Consider the following 21,124-nt stretch of genomic DNA (forward strand, 5'->3'; position numbering starts at 1 on the left):
AGGGTTTTGCACAGAGCAGCCCCAAGCTTCTTCTGAGGTGCCCCATCGGTGCTCCTGGCCCCGCCCCCTGGCTCCTCCCTTTCATCGAGTGCCCTCACAGAGAACCACTTTCCATGGGGGCACCTGCGCGGACTCGCTCCCGAGTCCCGCTGCTGCGTCCATTGACACAGACATCGGGACTCGGACCCACCCCCTGGATTTGACTGACAGCAGCAGGAGCCAATGGCTCCTGCTGCTACTGTATAAATCTGTCCAATGAGAAGAGAGACAGTGGCTGGAGCTGCTGGGCTTGTGCGCATTGCTGGATCAGATCAGGCAAGAAAAAAAGGGGGGGGGGGGGCAGCTGCAGTAAAGAAGGATTTTTCACCTTAATGCATAGAATGAATTAGGTAAAAAAAAAAAAAAATAATAATCCTTTAGACTTTACAATCACTTTAACTACTTGTCTGCCAAGGAAATGTTGCAAACATCTTGTTAGTCAAAAACAAGCTCACAACTGCAGCCACGATCTAATCACTTTTGCGGTACAGTGAAGGTTCCCCCCAGTTTTCCAATCTGTTCTGAGATCAATTAACTCAGCAGCAATCAGCTCAGTTATTGCTTGAATGGCTGGAGTGGAGGGAAGGAGAAACATCAGAGGTCTAGTATGTATGCATGCATGTTGTGTTAAGAGAAAAAAAAAAAAAAATTACCTGTGTACAAAATTGCAGGTTCCATCAATAGGATCAATAATCCACGTTGGACTGTTTGTTAGGATGCATTTGGAACCTGCTGAGGTAGATTCTTCACCAATAAACCTGGATGTTAAAAAGACACACGAGGAGATAACATGTTTTGTAAACCAAAAATCTCTATAAAACCATGTCCAGGAATCAGATACATACATAATTTTGCAGACAGCGGTTTTATTATTGCTAAAATAAATATCACCTTCTTACCACCAGAATGGCTACTAGTTGTTATGGACAATTTTACCCACAAACAAGGATCTTTTATAAAAAGATTGGATGGAAATCAGGTCTGCTTTTTTTTAAACCACTTGCTGTCCAGGCCAATTCTGATATTTCTCTCAAACATGTTAAAATCAGTATTTTTTTTTTGCTAGGCCCTGGAGAATAAAATGGTGGCTGTTGCAATTTTTTTTTTAATGCCACAAGATATTTGTGCAGCCGTTTATCAAAACACAAATTTTCAGGGAAAAAAAAAAAAAAAAAAAAATCCATTAAATGCATTTCAGTGCACACAGACAATATATTTTTTCTAAAATATAAAAAGACAATGTTGCGCCATGTAAGAAATTACCAAACATATCCAGATTAAAATTTTGCAACACGACAGATTATGGTACCTAAAAATATCCATAAGCGATAAAAAAAATATAAAAACACGATACCAGCCCTGGTACGTCCTAGGGACTGGAAGTGGTTAAAAACTGTATCCGATTTTTTTTTTGGGAAACTAATAAATGAAAATAAAGTCTCTTTAGATTGTATTCCTTCTTCAATGTCGTGATGTTCCGCTAGAAAGCTTACCTGTGTGTGGGATATTTCTCCCTCAGGGCGGAAATAAGGAGTTCCTCCACAAGATGGTCCGTCTCCGTCACAAGATCAACCACAGAGGTTTTTGTAGAGACCCTCTTTTCTTCTGTAAGAGCCTTTTTGACCACCTAACAGAAAAAAATATACTACAGTAAATAATCTATAGTGATTCCAGATAGCAGATCAAACACCAATAAAATGCATAAAAATATATTGTTTAAGTCTGGAAAGAAACACACTTTGCAACTTCAGCTTTGATAGCAGATGAAACCTGACGGGCAAAAAGTGCTGGATCGGTTTTTAAATATATATTGTTTTGTGGTTGACCAGACTCCCATTTGGGATGTATTGTGTAAGCTTTGGTAGTGAGCCCGGGTTACCACAGTAGAATTAAAAGTGCCACTAAACTCTGCAAAATACTCCCCTCCACCTTCCAGCGATGTGATGGTTACATCCTTCTCAAGCTGCTGTAATCTTCTCCCTCGGATACTTCTAGGTGCTGTGTTTTGACTTCTTGATTGGCCAGCAGTGAGGAGGTCATCCTGCGCATCAGCTTGGGGGGGGGGGGGGGGGTCAGTCATGCCGGTACAGTCACAGTGTGGTGGGAATGCATGCTGAGCTGCCCATTAAACACAACTCAATGTACATGCATTCCATTAGGCCTGTGTTATCCTGCGCTACCTTCTTAAATAAGTGTAGAACTTTAAGACCCTGTTAATGTGAACGGAGGTGGAGGAGGAGTAAAGTGACTGATTTGTACCCCTCAGAGTGGGAAAGTGTGGTTTGACCTGGGAGATACAGGTCTAACTTGGAGGTCAGCGATACCTTGAATGGTGGTGGGGGACACTGATCTAGTTTACTGTGGCACATGGAGTCAATATATGAACTGTGATATTGAAAAAGAATATTAGAAATTTTTTTTTTTTTCCCTCTTTGTACTGAAGATTTTTGCATGTGTGTGTGTATATGTATATGTATATATATATATATATATATATATATATATATATATATATATATATATATAAATAAATAAATGAGGTGAACTGTGAATGCACTTAATATATGAATTTTATTTTGTATATGTATTTATAGGGTGCAGGCACAGCAATACTTTTATTTATTTATTTTTTGTATACATGCATTAAAAGACTGAGCAGGCAGGTCTGTCTTATTTTAAGGCCTCATGCACACTGGATGTTTTTTTCCGGCATCTAAACTCCTCTGCATGTTAGCCTAGGTGTCCATTCAAACATAAGCATTTAGTGACAGGAAAAAATACCCACTGCGAGAGCGTCCAAGAGCAGCAGAGTTTGGGCAGAGAAAAAAAAAAAAAAAAAACAGCTTGTAAAACATCTAAAACAGTATTTAGTGCTTGAGTGTTAATTCACATACTTGTTACTGTAGGGTTCACATACACTGCTAAAACATGGAGAAATTTGCATGCACTGCAGAGATGTAATAGTTTTTTTTTTTTTTTAAACTTTGTCCCAAAATACACAGGGACATTCTGACTGACTATGTGCAATTATGTTGCTGGTCCTCTTGTTGGGAAAAGTATGTTCTAGCACTAAACAATCCAATGTATTTTAAAAAAAGAGCTGTTAGGCAGAACACCAATAAAAGAGCGCTCTTAAACTTCCTTGCACCGTCTGCTTAATAACAGGATGTAAAACTGGGGCAGCTCCTTTTGAACCTTCAAGATAATAAGCAGCTATGTGTGGCCAGCTTTAGTATACTCAAAAATAAATAAAAACCCACACAAAATTGGAGGATGAAGTTTTCAAGGAATCCAACAGCCATCAGCACAGGGGACACAGACATCAAACAGTAGGCAAGGTCCCTTGTGCTAATATTTTTGACATGGGACTAAAACATAGGCTTTAAAAAATTACCTTGATTTCTTGATGTACTAAAAGAGCTAATGCTTATGCTTTCAAGAGGGTGGATGGGGGGCTCCGAACAGGGAGCTTTGAACCCAATGAAGAAGGGCTGGTTCCATACCACTTGTGTTGCATGCTAAATGCACTTGAGTAGAAGTGTGTTGATTTCCCCCCCCCCCCCCCCCCCTTTTTTTTATTTATTTATTTTTTTTTTAAATGTGCTGCTATGATTTACGTTCCTAGTGCCAGGTTTAAGTTTGAGCCAATATACTCATATTTTGCTTTCCTTAAAGCAGAACTCTGGGAATAAGGTTAAAATTCCCCCATTAGTACACCCCCTACACTAAACAGTTATTACAATTGTGAAATTCCTTACCATTGAAGAGAAAAGTCTAATTGAATTTTCAGGAAGTGCTCTCTGCAATTCAATAAAAAAAAATGCATCATGTATTCTGCCAAGGAGGAGCCGTTACACCATGGATTACATCCTATCTTCTCCTCTACACCATAATCAAACTACACTTCCCATCCTGCTTCAGGAATTGCACTGAATGTAGGATGGTACACTAGGCCTGTACATGTTAAATGTGAGCAAGCCCAGTTCAACATAAAATAACACCCCTCATTCTGCAGCCAGCCATACTACACAGCAGGATAGGTAGGTTACAGACAAATAAATGCAAAGCATGTTTGTGCTCTCCTCCTCCAGCCACAATAACAGATGAACATATTGCCCTTTATGTAATCATTACTGAACTGTAGACACATGCCCATAATTCTATATTTAACCCACCGTACTCTGCTGTAATTCAGTATTCTAACTATTCCTCCTCCTGCTGTAGCTTTGAGATCTTTCTAACAGCAATCAGTGCTTGTATGGTGTATATGAGCTCATCCCTAGCCGCAACACAGAAAGAAAGAGCCGGGACTTGCCTCTTTACATCAGAACGTGGCACAAGTAAATGTCAGAATGAGAAAAAAAAATAAAAATTGCAGCACTAACTTGCTAATCAATAACACAGTGGTGGAACCCTCTAGTGTATGGAATTCTCAATAAACTGATATCAGTGCGGTCTCAACGTCCCGCCTCCTGGACCAGAATTGTGATACCAATGTTCCAATGCCAGTCCAGGAGGCGTGACTGTACGGCAATTGGTGTTTCATATACAAGATCTGTCACAGCCCAAGAGATAATGATGGATGACGATACATCCATGAGCGGTATAGACCGGGGTCTGCAAGACCCCTCGGCCCACTACAGCAAGCAGGGATGGAAATAGAAGTCCCTGCTTGCTATAGAGAACTACAACTGGGAAGTGCCAAGACCGCTGGCTGAGGGTACAGGAGGAATAGAAGCCAGTGGCCTTACAAACAGGATATCACTGGGCAGTAACGGTTTTTCTTTAAAATCAGCAGGCTAAACTGATCAATCAATAGTAGAATTTGTTTGATAGAACATTTGCTTGATTTTTCCAATGGTTATTGGGGTCATATGGACGTTTCTTATCGACCGTAGTGACAAGAAAAAAAAAAAAAAAAAAAAAAAAAAAAAGGGGGGGGTGGGGGGTGGGAGTGGATTGGGGGGAAGGATGGATTTTTCCAACTGAACAAATTCCCAAAAGTAAAATGTCATTTTTATTTGGGAAAGGCAAGTCACTACAAAATCGAATGTTAAAAGCAAACATGTTTTGAAGCATTAGTCACGTTTTTAAATTTATTACTGTGCTATATAAATCCTGAATAATAGTAATAATAAAATAACAATAATAAAATAATAATAACAACAAATAATTTCCATATGAAAGCTTGTTTGAAAATCAACTAGTGTGCGGCCAGCCTAAGCAAAGCTAAGATGACACATCAATCCAAAGTCTTTATCCAGCTACCCCCATATGCACTGAACAGTGTTTAGATTTAATCATGCAGGGGTTAAAATACGCTGGCTGATTTAATTTGCTCCCCTTGTGCACATAAATTAGAATAAATTCTGTCTTTTGTTGGTTGAATAATCTAAGCAACAAAAGGAAATTGCAAGCATCTGACCACTGCAGCACCGGAACCAAACCACCACTCAGGAAGCACCTTACATCAAAGTGTGACATGCCAGAAAGACACAACTCACATTGTTACAGCCCAACACCTATATGTGAACCTGCACCACCACCATGCAACATGGAGCTTAGGAGGACTGTGCAAACAAATGGCATTTGTCAACTTCCTAAAAGTATTTAACTGATGACTTCCACTTCTGTTACGTTTTTTTTTTATTTGAAACAAAAACTCAAAGCTTGAAACATTGATGCAGTTAAAGTCAGAATGCAAAATGAACCGCTGTCAAGTTTTTACAGTTCTTTACTGCATTGGTACCTGTCAGCTGAACTTTGAAACGTATTTAGTTTAAGGCTCCGTTCACACCTAGGCATTTTTCTGCTGTAAAGCCTCAGCTCTATAAAAAAAAAAAAAAAAAAACACCCAACAAGACAAATCCTATTCATTTCAATAGCCCTGTTAACAACTGTGCGTTCTTTTGCCTGAAGCAAAACGCCGTCTCTCAAAACAGGCGATTTTCTGCTTTTTACATTGGTGACTGTCTGACCTGAACAAAATTGCTGCAAAAATCGCGCAACTTTCTGCCTAAAAACGATACACTCAGGTGTGAATGCAGCCTTAAAAAAATCAAATCTTCCACAGAATGTAGAGCAAACATCTTAAATTCAAGCAGGTGATTTTCAACATTCCCACTTTTCTTAACCTTTGGATACCCAAGTGTGCGTTTGGGGGAAAAAAAAAAAAATAGCTAAAGAGGGAATGACTACTTTGGTTCAACTATAAAATAGATTTTGCAGGTTTCTTTCATCATAGGGCCAAGTCACACCTTTGCACTGCATTGTACTAATTAACGTGCGTTACTGTGAATTGTGACACACTATAAAGTGCATTAAGCATTGCATACATTTGAATGGGCTGCCGGGGCACCAAAATGCAGGAAAAAATGGTCACAATTTTTCCAACGCAGCGCACCACATGGTACGTTTTGTTAACGTTTGTTAATGAGCACCAGATGAAAATAGGGGAAAAAAAAAAAAAAAGAGAAACTAGGGTCGGCCATACACGGAGCAAAGTTTCTCTTTCTTGCAAACATGGGTTAAAGGAAAGAAATTTTCTTGGTTCCCTCATTAACAGACAGTGTTGATGTCGGAATCCCTCCTGCCAGGCCATTGTCTTCTCCCAGGGGAGGGGCAGGGGAAGCCGTCCCCACAGGGAGAAGACAGTGATTATTGTTGGTGGCTATAGCAGCCGCTGGCAATAATCGCAGGTAAAACCCGGCATGCTGGTTGTACTTAAGTTGATTAAGCAATCAGCCTGTCCACACACAGTTCGAATCTCAGCCGGTTCAGAAGGGACCGGCCGAAATTCAAACCTTATATGGCCTGCCCAATACAGCCATCACATCTAAGAATTGGTAAGCTGTAATATAATAAAGGTTTGCTTTTGGATTTAATACTGCTTTAAGTTAGACCCCTTTCACACTGGGACCGCGGCTGTGTTAGCGCCAATCGTTTTTGTGGCTCTTTTCGGCCGCTTTTAACCCCAAAGAAGGGGTTAAAAACTCCTGTGTTGCAGCACTTTGGAAGCACTTTTCAGTCGCTTCGGGAAGTGCTGCCCATTCATTTCAATGGGCAGGGGCATTTTCTTTTCCGAACATTCCGCAAGCGCACCACCCAGGTGTGAAAGCATCCATTGTAATGAATGGGAGGCAGTTTTCAGGTACTATTTCTAGCTCTAAAATGCCTGAAAACTGCCTCAGTGTGAAAGGGGTCTAACAGTTAAGTTAATCTTTTAAAGCAGATCTAAATTCACAAAGTATTAACCTCCACCTGATGCAATGGTTACATTCCTCGTTGGCTGTTGTCATCTTGTTTCTAGGTGCCCGGGGGGGGGGGGGGGGGGTGCCTAGCATATTTCTACAAACTCTTAGTTTTCTTTATCTTAGGTCCCACTTTAAATTCATCATCAAGTTCTGCAATTTGTCAATGCGGTGTGTGGCAGGTAATATCTTAGACCCCATACACACTATTAGATTTTCGTCTTCAGATTTACCAAACCATATAATATGGAGGTCAAACCTTAAAGTGGTTGTAAACCCATTTTAAGATATCCAAATAAAAAAAAAAATAAAAAAAAAACCTGCAAGGCAAAGGCATAATGAGCTAGTATGCATAGCATACTAGCTCATTACGAATGACCTACCTGAGATCAAAGCCCCTGCAGCGGTCCTTCACCGCTCCAGCGGCCGACATCTCCCTGGGGACTTACTTCCAGGTATCGCGGCTCCGGTGCTGTGATGGCACATGCGTGTGGGAGCCGCCGGGAACGGCACAGTACAACTGAAGCAACGGTTCGTGCCATTGCTTCAGTTGGCTTAAGTGTGCATGTGCCGTTGACGTCGGCACATGTAAATACAGGGATATCTCCTAAACTGTGCAGGTTTAGGAGATATCAAGTGCAGCTACGGGTAAGCCTAAATACAGGCTTGCCTGTAGTTTAAAAGTGGTTGTAAAGGGTTTATAACCACTTTAAAAGTTTCAATTTGTATGCAATCAGGAAGGCCCTTGCACTACATGGTTTTGTTAAATCCAAAGACAAATATCTGCAGAAAATCTGAGTGTGAATGCTGTCTAAAGCCTCGTACACATTCGATTGCTGGCAGGGAATTGTCTTTGACAGACCATTGCCCTATAAACTTACCGTTAGTACGCTCCTTTTGACAATTGTTGTCCAATTTTCCGCCAACAAATGTTGGATGACAGGCTAGTAAATTTTCGGCGGACAACAGTTTGACGTCAGATTTTCATATTGTCAGTACACAAAAAAGTCAAAAGTACAAACACTCATGCTTGGAATCAATGCTTAAAACATGAAATTAGCAGAAGGGGCCCAAAGGATGGCGCTCAAGAAATGAAATCCCTCGTAGTACATTACTACGTTCGTGTTTGTGGCACGACAATTGTGTACCGTTAGTATGCAAGACAAGATCCTGGCACACGCCTTTTGACAAAAAAAAAAAAAAAAAAAAAATCAGACGCTCGGTTGGCCAACAATCGTACGAGGTTTTACTCTCAAATCTTAGGCCCCTTTTACACTGAGGTGCTTCTAAACCGCAAGTAAAACACTGAGCGCTTTTGAAGAGCTTTCCAATCATTTTAATGGAGGTGTTTTTTTTTTTACTATCCTGCCAGTGCACTGCCCCAGTGTGAAAGCATTCATTTTAATGGAAATAGGTTTTTGTGAGCTTTTCATGCACTTTTTTTTAGCGTGAAAGCGCCTCAGTGTGAAAGGGGTCTTAAAAAGTTTTGATTGTAAAAAAAATAAAATAAAATTGTCTTCTGTGTGGCAATCTTTACAACAGATGTATCAGTAATAAAATATGGTAATTTAAAACAAAAAGGAAGCAACGAGAATAGGACTACTATTTTTAGACATATGAAAATAGCATTTGTGACAGGAAGTGGAAACACACTAAGAAATGGTGTCAGTGACAAAATTCAAGCCAATCTGTGCGAGTATATACAGTAGATTATAGCCAACTGCCAGTGAAGTTACCAACATGTTAACTTAGAAAGTCTGCAATGGGGCTCTGATACAATACATGTAAAAATGCAAAGGCCTAACAACTAAAGCTGGCTATCTGGGCTCCATAGAGACTGCTCAGCAACAGCTGGAGGCCTCCAAGGTATTCATTGTGGAAAGACTACAGCTCGCTCAAACAAAGGCCTTTGGTTCTAGGTGTATGTAACGGTCACTCATATACACGGGAGGAAACCGTTTAGTGGCTTTGACCAATATTTGCTTATTTCACCATAAAAAGTTTTTTTGTGGCAGGAACCATTAGTATGCCTCATGCCACAATGTTATTAGTTCCTTGTGAAGTAGACGGTTTTATTTCAAATACCTGTCTAGTCCACAAAGAACACTGCCTCGAGCATGTGAAAAGGAAACTGGAACTGGGAGCTGCCACTGCTGACCTCTCCTTGTTTCCTGACTAGAATACTGACCCTTTTTGCTCACCCTGAACAAGTGTGGGACAATGCAATTGTTTCCAGATGTCCTGGTTCTGCATACTCGATTCAGATCAGTGAATCACAAAGTATTTAAGGCAGAATATGAGTATACTAGCCAGGAAAATGGCATTTTATAGAAAAAAGGTCAGCAGTGGCAGCAACCCCTCCCCCCCCCCCCTCATTTTTGACCTATTATTCCTGTCAAGACAAGGCTGAGTCTGTGGCACTAACATCTATTGCACAGTTAAAGGCAAAGTTCTCAGGCGCAAGCTATTAAATGCTAAGTAGCAGTGAAAAGGGGGGATGATTAATGCGCTACCCAAAAAAAAGAAAATAACAGCAGCTGCTACAAAACCATGTGACAAAAGGAAAACAAATTTTAAACCAAATTGTAGCGCTAAAAACTGCCCCTGTTGAAGGTCATTGGACCGAAACGCGTAGGGTGTTTTTTATAGACCTTACACACTGCTCTTTATTTTATTTTACCTTTGTGATCACATTTTTATATATCGTGGTTTTTTTTGAATAAAAACACCCAGAAGTTACACTATGTGGGAGCATTTCTTTTTTTCTCCACATATTCTGGGAAATTGAGAAACCACTTTTGGAATCCATTTCCGGCTCCGCTTTGGTGGGAGAGAGGGGACGTCCCGGCCTGGCAGAGGTTCTACCCTTGCCTCCAACATCTCACCACTTCGCCCTGGGTGGCAATAAGCTTCATTGATTCTATGCTTACGGCAGTAGAATCCAACCTCTCTGGTAAGCGTATTCCATCTACTCGCTTTAACTGATGATATACAAGCTGAAGGTTGTGAAGCAGACAAGATCAATATACAGACCATTTATTTGCACTGTGGATTGTTGTTCTTTTGGATCACACACCTGTTTTTCTTGGGACATTATATCTATATGCACTTGGAACTTTTTATTATTAATATATTTTTTCATGTGTTTTTAGCGCTACAATTTGGTTTAAAATATTAAATGCTAAGCTCAGAGCTACTGAGTCAAGGGAAAGAGAAAGCACTTACGAAGGGGTTTGAATCCGAGAAACCGCTTGCTCCTGTGATGTTGGGGTTGAACAGTAACACCTGGGAGTGCCTTAGCAACAAGGCAAGATGGGATGTTACCATCTCTAGAGTTTGCCAATCAGGCTTCGGGAGGTACGCAAATGTCCCACACCTATATATTATTCAACTTTAGACAAAGCTGCACACTTTGCGTCTAATTACAGATGTCCCTTAGTGGCACAGATGACAGATACTGCAATGCGTGGTGGCCTTAAAGTAAAACAGAATTTTCATGAGCCATTCATAGATAATCATTGTAAACTGTCTCTTTTAAAAGGGTGAATACTTATTTCCCCAGGTAAATTTTCCCCATAGCTTTAGTCCTCTCTGACCTTTATTGTTTATCTGCTTATCTCTGCACATTTTACAGTTTCAATATCAGCTTTGTAAACTAGTGCCAAAGCTGAACTACATATGGATCATCTTGCCGCCAAGCTCACACTTCCAGTATATGTAGCAGAATGGAGGCAAGCCTTAATGCCAACTTGGCACATATGCGTGGCTGGCTTATGGTCAAGCATCGATGACTGGGAGCCGGAGGGCCAGGCTCCCGATTATGTTATCACTGTGCAGCCAGTCACAAAACAGCATAATCAGAAGCCCCTCCGACATAACGGCCCACTGAAAAGGGCTGATCGGCAGGGAATTAACATGAGGTCTTACTAATCCTTTGTATATGGACAAAATGAGGTCTCTCCTAATATTTTATTACAGGTACTTCTACAGCACTGTCAATTTACGCAGTTCTTTACACATGTGTACAGTCATATCAGTCCCTACCCGCAAGGAGCTTACAATCTAAGGTCCCTAGCTCACATTCATACATACAGTACACATACTAGGGCCAATTTAGACAGGAGCCAACCTAAGCACGGCTTTAGGGACGTTTTTGCCACCAACTGTCTCCTGCCAGAAGAAAAGGCATTCAGAAGAGCTCAGTGTGCATGAGGCCTTATGGGTAAATTATCCATCTATTTTTGATATATGAGGTTTAAGTGGGTCAGCATTTGACAGACATTGGTTCTAAAAATAAGGAAAAGATATTCATGGACTCTACTGCAGTTAGATACAATGTCTCAGCTGCAGCAACCAATAAAAGCATCGTTTTACTATCTGGAGACTAGTGTATCAGTGACCTTCATACCACATATACCATCTCTAAGCCGAAAAAGAATAAATACAAAAAAAATAAATAAATATGAGAATATATATATATATATATATATATATATATATATATATATATATATATATATATATATATATATATATATATATATATATATATATATATATATATATATATATATATATATATATATATATACATATATATTATATAGTGGGGGAGAGAACATACATGACAAGTAAGTTACTCTGGATAACAAGCTGCTTTTGCTTGATACAATGATATATAAAACGCTGTACTGTTTTAGTTCTAGGCAGTGAGTGCAGGTTAAACCTTGTAGGCTATAGGGGGAAAAAAAAAAAAAAAGAATAAATATGCTTCACATGTTGTGCGCCTACATGTTTATTTCCACGAGAGCTCAAATCCTGCTGTATTTTAGACACACAGTATTTAGGGGAGATTTACAGTTTTCTTTGATTCAGATTAGACTCTTGAACATATTTTGTACTCAGTCTCTTCAGCTTTTATGTGTCAATATGCCCAAAAACTTGCATATTTTAATTTAAAAGGGGTTGTAAAGGTAATTATTTTTTTTTTTTTAAAATAACAAACATGTTATACTTACCTTCACTGTGCAGCTCGTTCTGCACAGAGTGGCCCCGAACCTGGTCTTCTGGGGTCCCTCGGCGGCTGTTTCAGCTCCTCCCCGCAAGCATTTACCACCTTAATGCAAGCTCCCGCATGGTGGTGAGTGCTTGCGGCCGCGCTTCCGTGATACAGCCGGCGGCTATAGCCGCTCGCTGTATCACTCGGCCCCGCCCCCGGCGCGCCGCGTCATCGGATATGATTGACAGCAGCGCGAGCCAATGGCTGCGCTGCTTTCAATCCATCCACTGCAGCCAATCAGCGACCAGGCTGAGCTGCAATGAAGATGACGAGAACGAGCAGCGAAGATTCGAGGCGTCAGGTAAGTAAAACGGGGGGGCTGGGGGCGGCGGTATTGTCAAAAGTTTTTTCACCTTAATGCATAGAATGCATTAAGGTGAAAAAATTTTTACCTTTACAACCCCTTTAATATTTTCCAACAGAAAAAGGGGTAAAAAAATCTTAGGGCTTTTGCATGTGGTGTTCTTCCTTTGCAATAAATTACACACTCAATGAAGGGATGGCGAGGATGGGGTATGCAACGTTTTATCCTTATTGTACTGCTGTAAGTGAAGCTTGGACTACTACAGTCACTACTGGTCACTAGGGTTTTATTTTTCTTATTGTACTTTATTTCCCTGCAATACAGTGGGTATTGTTTTGCTTTTCAAGGGTCTTCAATTTTTAATTTTGTCAGCATGTATTGTTATTTTTCATGTAACGCTAAAATCCTTCAATAAGAAGGATTCAAAAGAATTTAACAAAAGAAAATAAATGTATCTATACCTATATATATTAGGAATACACAACAAACATTTAGGCCGGATTCACACCTATGCAGGTTGCAGTTTGCATATTGCAGGTGCATGTTGCGTTTTTCAATACATGCTTTTCAAAACAAAACTCTCTGCAAAACTGAAAGCACGTTAAAAAATGCGTAGGTGTGAACCAGGCCTAAAGGCGTTTTCAGTTTTGCAGAAACACCAATCCATTTAACATGTTTCCTATGGATGTAGTTCACATATGTGCATTTTATGGAAAGGACCAGGAACTTTTTTTCTGTTTCCATAGACTTCAATGGATTAAAACTGTATTGAAAAAAAAAAAAAAAAAACGCAAAATGCACCCGGAATATGCAAACTGTAACCTGCATAGGTGTGAATCAGGCCTTAAAGCTGATTTTTAGGTTTGGCAATTTTTACATAGTTTCACTGGCCCAGCTTGAGCAAACCTGTAGGAATTAAAAAAGTGTCTAAGTGCTTAGAAAACCAAAATCAAATTACACAATTAGGCCCCTTTCACACATGCGGACCGTATATCCGTATTTCATCCATCCGTTTTCGGATGAAATACGGACATACATGCATCCCTATGGGATAGCGGGTGTCAGCGGATGTACATCCGCTAACACCCGATGTCGTCCGCCCCCGCTCTCGTCCGATTCTGCGGACGGAAGAAAATCCTATTTTTCTATCCGTCTGCAGAGCGGATCGGAGGAACACGGACAGACGGTCCGTGTTCCTCCGATCCCCCATAGGGGAGAGCGGAGATCTGACAGGGCGGTCCCTGCACAGTGTGCGGGTCCCGCCCTGTCATCTGCCTGCTCAGCTGGGGAAAGCGGAGCGATCCCCACTGAGCAGCGGATAAACACGGGGCGGATCAACACGGATCCGTCCTGTGTGAAAGGGGCCTAACTCACAGCCACACGTTTCAAGTCTCGGCCAGTTGAACAGGCTAAGATTCGACTCGTTAATGGACAGGCAGAATGTACCAATTTCAACTTGGGTACAACCAGGTGGCCATATACTCTTGCAAATATTACTATCGGCTGCTATAGTCGCTAGCAATAATCACTGTCTTCTCCCAGTGGGGAAGGCTTCACCCGCCATCCCCAACCCCCCACCTGGAGAAGACAATCACCTGGCAGGAGGGATTCCTGCATCAACGCGGTCTGTGTTGATGGGGGAATCAAGCCAATTTCTTTCCTGCAACCCATGTATGGCCAGCCTTAACCATTTTGCGCCCGCTCTATAGCCAAAAGACTGCTACAGCGCAGATGCCAATTGCCGGGAGGGCGTCCCTGGACGTCCTCCTGCTTACTTCCCCTCTGCGCGCCGCTGCATCAGGGAAGATCTGTGTTGGCCGTGTCCCTTGGACACAGCCAATCACAGATCGTGCTAAATTGCCAATCACAGCGGCCATTTAGCACTCGATCGCGTGTCCAATGAGAGGTAATCTCATATGAAAACATATGAGATCATCTCTCATCGCCGGCTCTACCTCCTCAGACAGCGTGTGAGGAGGGAGAGCAAATGGCTGCAGCGGAGAGTGCACACACAAAAAAAAAAAAAAAAGGAAAAAATTCAGTGCCACCGGCCATCAGTGTCACGTGTCATCAGTGCCATGTATCAGGTGCCATCAGTTATCAGTGCCACGTATTAGTGCCATCTATTAGTGGAACCTGTCATCATTGCCACATCAGTGTCACGTGTCAGTGCTATGTATTAGTGCCATCTGTCATCAGTGCCACGTATCAGTGTCATTGTCCTGGTGCTCCAGGGCCTTCAAAAGTGTAATAGGTAGTCAACAAGTTAGATGTGTAATTTATGCGCCTAGAACATGTGATGGTGCTCCCTGCATGTTGGGCCTCTCTATGTGGCTAGGCTGTGAAAAAGTCCCACACATGTGGTATCGGAATACTCAGGAGGAGTAGCAGAATGTATTTTGGGGCGTTATTTGTGGTATACACATGGCATGTGAGAGAAGTAACCTATTACAATGACAATTTTGTGAAAAAAAAAAAAAAAAAAATTTCTTTATTTTGCAAAGAATTGTGGGAAAAAAAAAATGACATCATCAAAAACCTCACCATGCATCTTACTAAATAGCTTGGAATGTCTACTTTAAAAAAAAAAAAAAGGGGGTCATTTGGGGGGTATTTGTACCTACCTGGCTTGTTCGGGTCACAAGAAATGATAGGCCGTCAGTACATCAGGTGTGATTAATTTTTTATGATTTGCAGCACAGCTTGTAGACTCTCTAACTTTCACAAAGACCAAATAACATCCACTAATTTGGGTTGTTTTTACCAAAGATATGTAGCAGTATAAATTGTGGTCAAAATTTATGAAGAAAAATAAATAATTTGCAAAATGTTATCACAGAAACTAAGAAAAATGCGAGGTTTTTTTTTTCACAAATTTCGGTCTTTTTTAATTTATAGCGCAAAAAATAAAAAAACCCAGAGGTGATCAAATACCACCAAAAGAAAGCTCTATTTGTATGAGTAAAAGGACAAAAAATTCATTTGGGTACAATGTTGCATGACTGAGTAATTGTCATTCCAAGTGTAAGAGCGCTGAAAGCTGAAAATTGGTCTGGGCAGGAGGGGGTTTTAAGTGCCCAGTAGGCAAGTGGTTAAATACTAGCGCATAAAGATAAAGTACACAATAATGTTGCACTGTGTCTTTAAATTCCACAATTCAATCTGATTACTGAATCAAATTTTTTTTTATTGTGCCTAAACCTCAAAAAAAAAAAAAAAAAAAAAAGGGGGGGGGGGGCTAAGGAATACGTATTATTTTCCTTTGTATACATCACCAGTATGTTATGCAACATTATGTAACTCATTACGTAACATCTCAGCCTCATTTACATCAGTCTGTGCATGGCTCTGATACAAGACCATGCAACATTAGAGACGCAATAAAAATTTAAGCCCGTTGTTGTATTAGGATGGACTTTGGCGACGCTGCTTCCACGCAGGATCAGGAATGGGCTGTGTGCCTGTGAATGATTGTGTAAACTCACTGGCTTGAACATCAAACATTTCCTGCAGCCTTTAATTAATGCATAATACAGCCCGAAAAACTAACAGCTACATCTATGAATAATCTCTACTGTTCTATGTTTTATAGCAATTAGGAAACTTCAAAGCCAATCAATCTCCTGCCTTCATATTACAATCCTCACACACCAGGCAAGACTACTACAAGCTGCAAGGAGAGGGCAACTGCCTCAATCCCCTGCCAAAAGAGGGTCCCTCTCTAGAATAGAACTAAAAATACATTTGTTTTAATAAAATTATCTTGAGAAGCAACATTTTGCCTGCAATCATCTGTAAAAGCTTTAACTCTGGTCTATAGCTTCTGTCTGTTGGGACTGATGTCTTCCCCTGGACGCAATCTATCCTTAACCACAGGTAACTACTGGATGTGTAAATACATACTTAGTCGTGGATAGCCCCGCCTCATTACAGCCCATAATTCAAGTGGAACGTCACTCCCTCAATCAACATTGATTATTTTTAATTCCCGTGCTGCTAGCATTAGTAAATAGATATACTTTCCTATCACATTTACTGGTTTTAAACTTTTTTTTTTTACATTTTTTCAGTTACTATCTGGCTTCTTGTCTGAGCAAATGATGTCCTTCATCCCAGGAGTCTTCAGTATGGGAGGAGAGGTTTTCTCAGCTAAGCACACTCCCCTAAATGCATGCCTGAGCTAAGGGCAGAAGGATTCCAGGAAGTAAAATGTTACATGAATCATTTTCCCTTACTCAAAATGGCCACAGCCAGAAAAACTGGGGGGGGGGTTTTCAAAGCAATTTCTCAACTAAATAAAGCACAGAGACATGGATTTGCTTCGACAATTAAAAAGGAATTAAATAGTATTTTTGCTTTGTGGTGCTCAGGTGCGGTGAAGATCCACTTTCAATTGTACAAGCTTAGCAGCTGCCAACGATCAGATCACCTGGGATCCTGGCCATGGGTATTTGCAGTATATTTGCCATAGGAGAGCTATTTTTGCCCATGTGAATGAGGTCCTAGATGTATTTTGGTGGCCTAAGCAAACAGCGCTTAAGCCTCTTAAGCCTATGATTGTATGCGTGCACAAGAGACCTCATAACGACACATTTAACAAATGTGTGACTTTCATTTAGAAAGTAAACTAACTTCATGTATGTAGATTAGGTATTGAGAGAAGTCCATTATCAAGGGAATTTCATGTAGAGGTAGGTCCGGTCAGGCCAATGTATTGGGAGGACACTGGATGCAGATCTATAGGTTTTAGTATTGCCCTTGTCATGTTTGTCTTCTCATCTATCACAGTCCACTATTCTGAAAATCTTCCCCATCTTTTTTCTTAGTGTACTTAGCTGTGATAAACAAAAAAAAGGAGTTTTTTTAGAAGTACATTGGCAGTATAGTTATGTTCTGTGTATTTTGCCTCACCTATAAATCTACTTGAAGTTTTGCTGGCATTCATTAACATGTATTGAAATCAGAAAAATAAGGGCCTGTTAACACATGCCTGCTAAAATGAGTTTAAGTATGCAAGCTGCTGGCCGTGCTGGTGGTTTCCCCAAACTTTATTAAAAAATGTCAAAGTGACATTTCAATTACGTCCACCTACCACAGCAGGCCTGCGCTGACATCAGATGAGCATTGGTTCTGTGCTTCGAGCATAGAAAACTATTGCCATTGCGATGACCGGCATTGATCCAATGTGGAATAACCCCAGTCATTGCGCATGGTGTGAATGTGTTGTATGCATGGTCACGGCACAATGCTTTGTGGCAAAACTTATACAGCAGGTCACATTTGGCAGACATCACTTCCTGACAAATGCAACCTATTGAAATGTGCCAGGTGCTTGGACGTTCCATGTAAAGTCCTTTGGGATGATGATGATAAAAAAGAAATAATAAATGCCTGTTGTGTGTGGTTTTTTTTTTTTTTGGTAATTACTCCTCCCTCCAATAGCAGCCTATGGTGGGCAGTAGAGCGCAAAGACAGTCAATGAGAACCTCCCCCTTTCCAAGAGCCTCTAACCCCCAGATCCCTCTAGTTCCAGTACCACACATAACCCAGTTCTCTTCCCCTCCATCCCACACACACAAATGCCAAAGTAGTACTCCTTAGACTGACAATACCAACACAGGGGCATTTTTTCTTCCAGTGACACCACCAATACAAGGACATTTTTTCCCCTTCTAGTGATACTGTGCATCCCGCAATTAGCCCCACGATTTGGCATTTTCATCCTGGCACTATCACCTCCCTAACACCAGGAACCCGCTGCTCTACTGCGGATGGCTTTTCAGAGGGTCAGTGAAGTCCACCGCTCATGTGAACAAGTCCTGATTTCCCCTTTCCATGTATGTACAACATGTCCGTTCCAATGGCAAACAATGAAGGGACTTTGAGGTGTCCATTTGGTGATCTGCTGGGTGTTTAATTCTGGTGTACGAGGGACCCACTAAACCTGAGGGGCCCCTGAGGTCTACATGTGGCCCTGACGGTAAAGCTAACCATACACTAAATTTTGACCAATTTTCACATTGGTTTGATGTTCAGCTCATTGGATTGTGTATGAGACATGGAGAGCACATTTCATATTGTGCAGAACAGACAGTGCCCTACTGATGTCTATTATTATTATGGGATGTATATGGGGGGGGGTCCCCATTTCCCAGACAGCCCTGATGTGATGATGATCAGTATGACCTGAGTACAGGGTAGGCTCTCACCTGGCCAGCTTGGAGGGCTAGCTGTACAGCGGTGTCCATACACTCCCTCCAGGGGTCCTCAGCCTGTCCCTGCTCCCCTTTGCTCTGGGGATCATCATGGAGCCTGCGCTCATCTCCGGCCACTGTGTGCTGCTGCCTGCCAGCTCCTTCACAGGGCTTCATGTCTCCCCCTTCTTTCCTTGTGAGCGGGGATGTTCCTGTGTAATGGCAGCTGTGATCGGGGACAAACAAGGAGCCTAGGCGTCTTCCTCCGGAGGGGGGTCATCCACCTGTGTGTGATGGTATGAGCGCCGTGTACAAGCAGACATACAGCTCCGTATGAAGACAATGCACAGCGATGGACAGACAACACTCTCTCCTCCCCCCAGACTCCTCCGATGTTTCTCAGCAGCACCCTCTGCCTCTCACTCTCATCGCTTTTGTTATTACGCCCACTCTCCTCCCCCTTCGCGTCCGGACCTCCCCCCCCGCTGTCCTGTCCTATAGCATCAATACAATCACCGCCCACCTTGCTAGGAGTTCACGGATAGGTGGTTTGTGGGCAGCACCGCCCCCCACTGCCTTCTCCTATACAGTAGTACCAATACAATCACCGCCTACTCTGCCAGGAGCTCACGGATTGGTCGTTTGTGGGCAGGACCGCCTCCCACTGCCCCGTCTTATAGATCAGTAAAATACCAGCCCACACTGCTGGGGGTCACGGATTGGTCATTTGGGGGCAGGTCACGCGTAAACTGTACTGAGTCTGGTATAAGACTTCGGGTACTATGTCTATTTATAGAATGTATTATACTATAGGTGGGGGCTATTCATAGAACATCTTATACCACAGATGGCGGCTATTCATAGAATATCAGATGGGGGACTATTCATAAAACCTCTTATCCAGAGCTGGTGCAAGGATTTTTGACACCCTAGGTGAAACCTCATTTTGCTGCCCCACCGGCTCAACCCTGACCCCACCTCCTTTTCCCTGCCCATGTATACCTCACCTATTTAATGAAGCGCCCAAATGCAGCCTCACCAGCGCCCATCAAAGGCAGCCTACGAGCGCCCATCAAATGCAGCCTCACCAGCGCCCATCAAATGTAGCCTACCAGCGCCCATCAATGCAGCCTCAACATTGCCCATCAAATGCAGCCTCACCAGCGCCCATCAAATGCAGTTACCAGCACCCCTCAAATGCAGTCTCACCAGCGCCCATCAAATGCAGCCTCACCAGCGCCCATCAAATGCAGCCTCACCAGCGCCCATCATATGCAGCCTCACCAGCGCCCATCAAATGCAGCCTCACCAGCGCCCATCATATGCAGCCTCACCAGCGCCCATCATATGCAGCCTCACCAGCGCCCATCAAATGCAGCCTCACCAGCGCCTATCAATTGCAGCCTACCAGCACCCATCAATGCAGCTTCACCAGCGCCCATCAAATGCAGCCTCGCCAGCGCCCATCAAATGCAGCCTACCAGTGCCCATCAAATGCAGCCTCACCAGCGCCAATCAAATGTAGCCTCACTAGTGCCCATCAAAAGAAGCCTCACCAGCACCCAAAAAATGCAGCCTACGAGTGCCCATCAAATGCAGCCTCACCAGTGCTCATCAAATGCAGCCTACCAGCGCCCATCAATGCAGCTTCACCAGTGCAAATCAAATGCAGCCTCACCAGGACCCATAAAATGCAGCCTCACCAGCGCCCATCAAATGCAGCCTCACCAGCGCCCATCAAATGCAGCCTCACCAGCGCCCATCAAATGCAGCCTCACCAGCACCCATCAAATGCAGCCTCACCAGCACCCATCAAATGCAGCCTCACCAGCGCCCATCAAATGTAGCCTCACCAGCACCCATCAAATGCAGCCTACCAGTGCCCATCAATGAATGTTTGCTTGCTTCAATTCATTTGGGAATCGGGACACAGACACAGTCCTCCGCACCTGCTGCGCCTCTGACACTATGTGCGAATGGAGTGGCCGCTGTCTGCTGATGCTGAGACGTAGTTGCTTGCTGCAGAGAGAAGAGAGTAGGAACACCAGTGGCTGGGCGCCCTAGGCGGCTGCCTAGTTTGCCTAGTGGTAGCACCGGCCCTGGTCTTATCCCATAGGTGGGGGCGATTCATAGAACATCTTATACCACAGATGGGGGACTATTCATAGAACGTCTTATCCTACAGGTGGGGGGCTATTCATAGAACGTCTTATCCCATAGGTGGGGGGCTATTCATAGAACGTCTTAACCCATAGGTGGGGGACTATTCATAGAACGT

General features: G+C 42.4%; 1 protein-coding gene across 1 annotated transcript in view; it reads right to left on the reverse strand.

The window, feature by feature from the left end:
* The window catches only part of IMPA2 (inositol monophosphatase 2), a 58,890-nt gene extending 39,585 nt beyond the window's left edge, over positions 1-19,305 (reverse strand). The window contains exons 1-3 of the mRNA XM_073631318.1: positions 18,862-19,305; positions 1,533-1,666; positions 693-797 (exon numbers count right to left, since the gene is read on the reverse strand). Of these exons, the coding sequence (XP_073487419.1) occupies positions 693-797; positions 1,533-1,666; positions 18,862-19,023 (401 nt within the window). The 5' untranslated portion in view covers positions 19,024-19,305. The remainder of the gene's footprint in view (positions 1-692; positions 798-1,532; positions 1,667-18,861) is intronic.
* Positions 19,306-21,124: the final 1,819 nt, after the last annotated feature.

The sequence above is a fragment of the Aquarana catesbeiana genome, linkage group LG05, assembly GCF_042186555.1.
Source record: "Aquarana catesbeiana isolate 2022-GZ linkage group LG05, ASM4218655v1, whole genome shotgun sequence".
NCBI classification, from domain to species: Eukaryota; Metazoa; Chordata; class Amphibia; order Anura; family Ranidae; genus Aquarana; species Aquarana catesbeiana.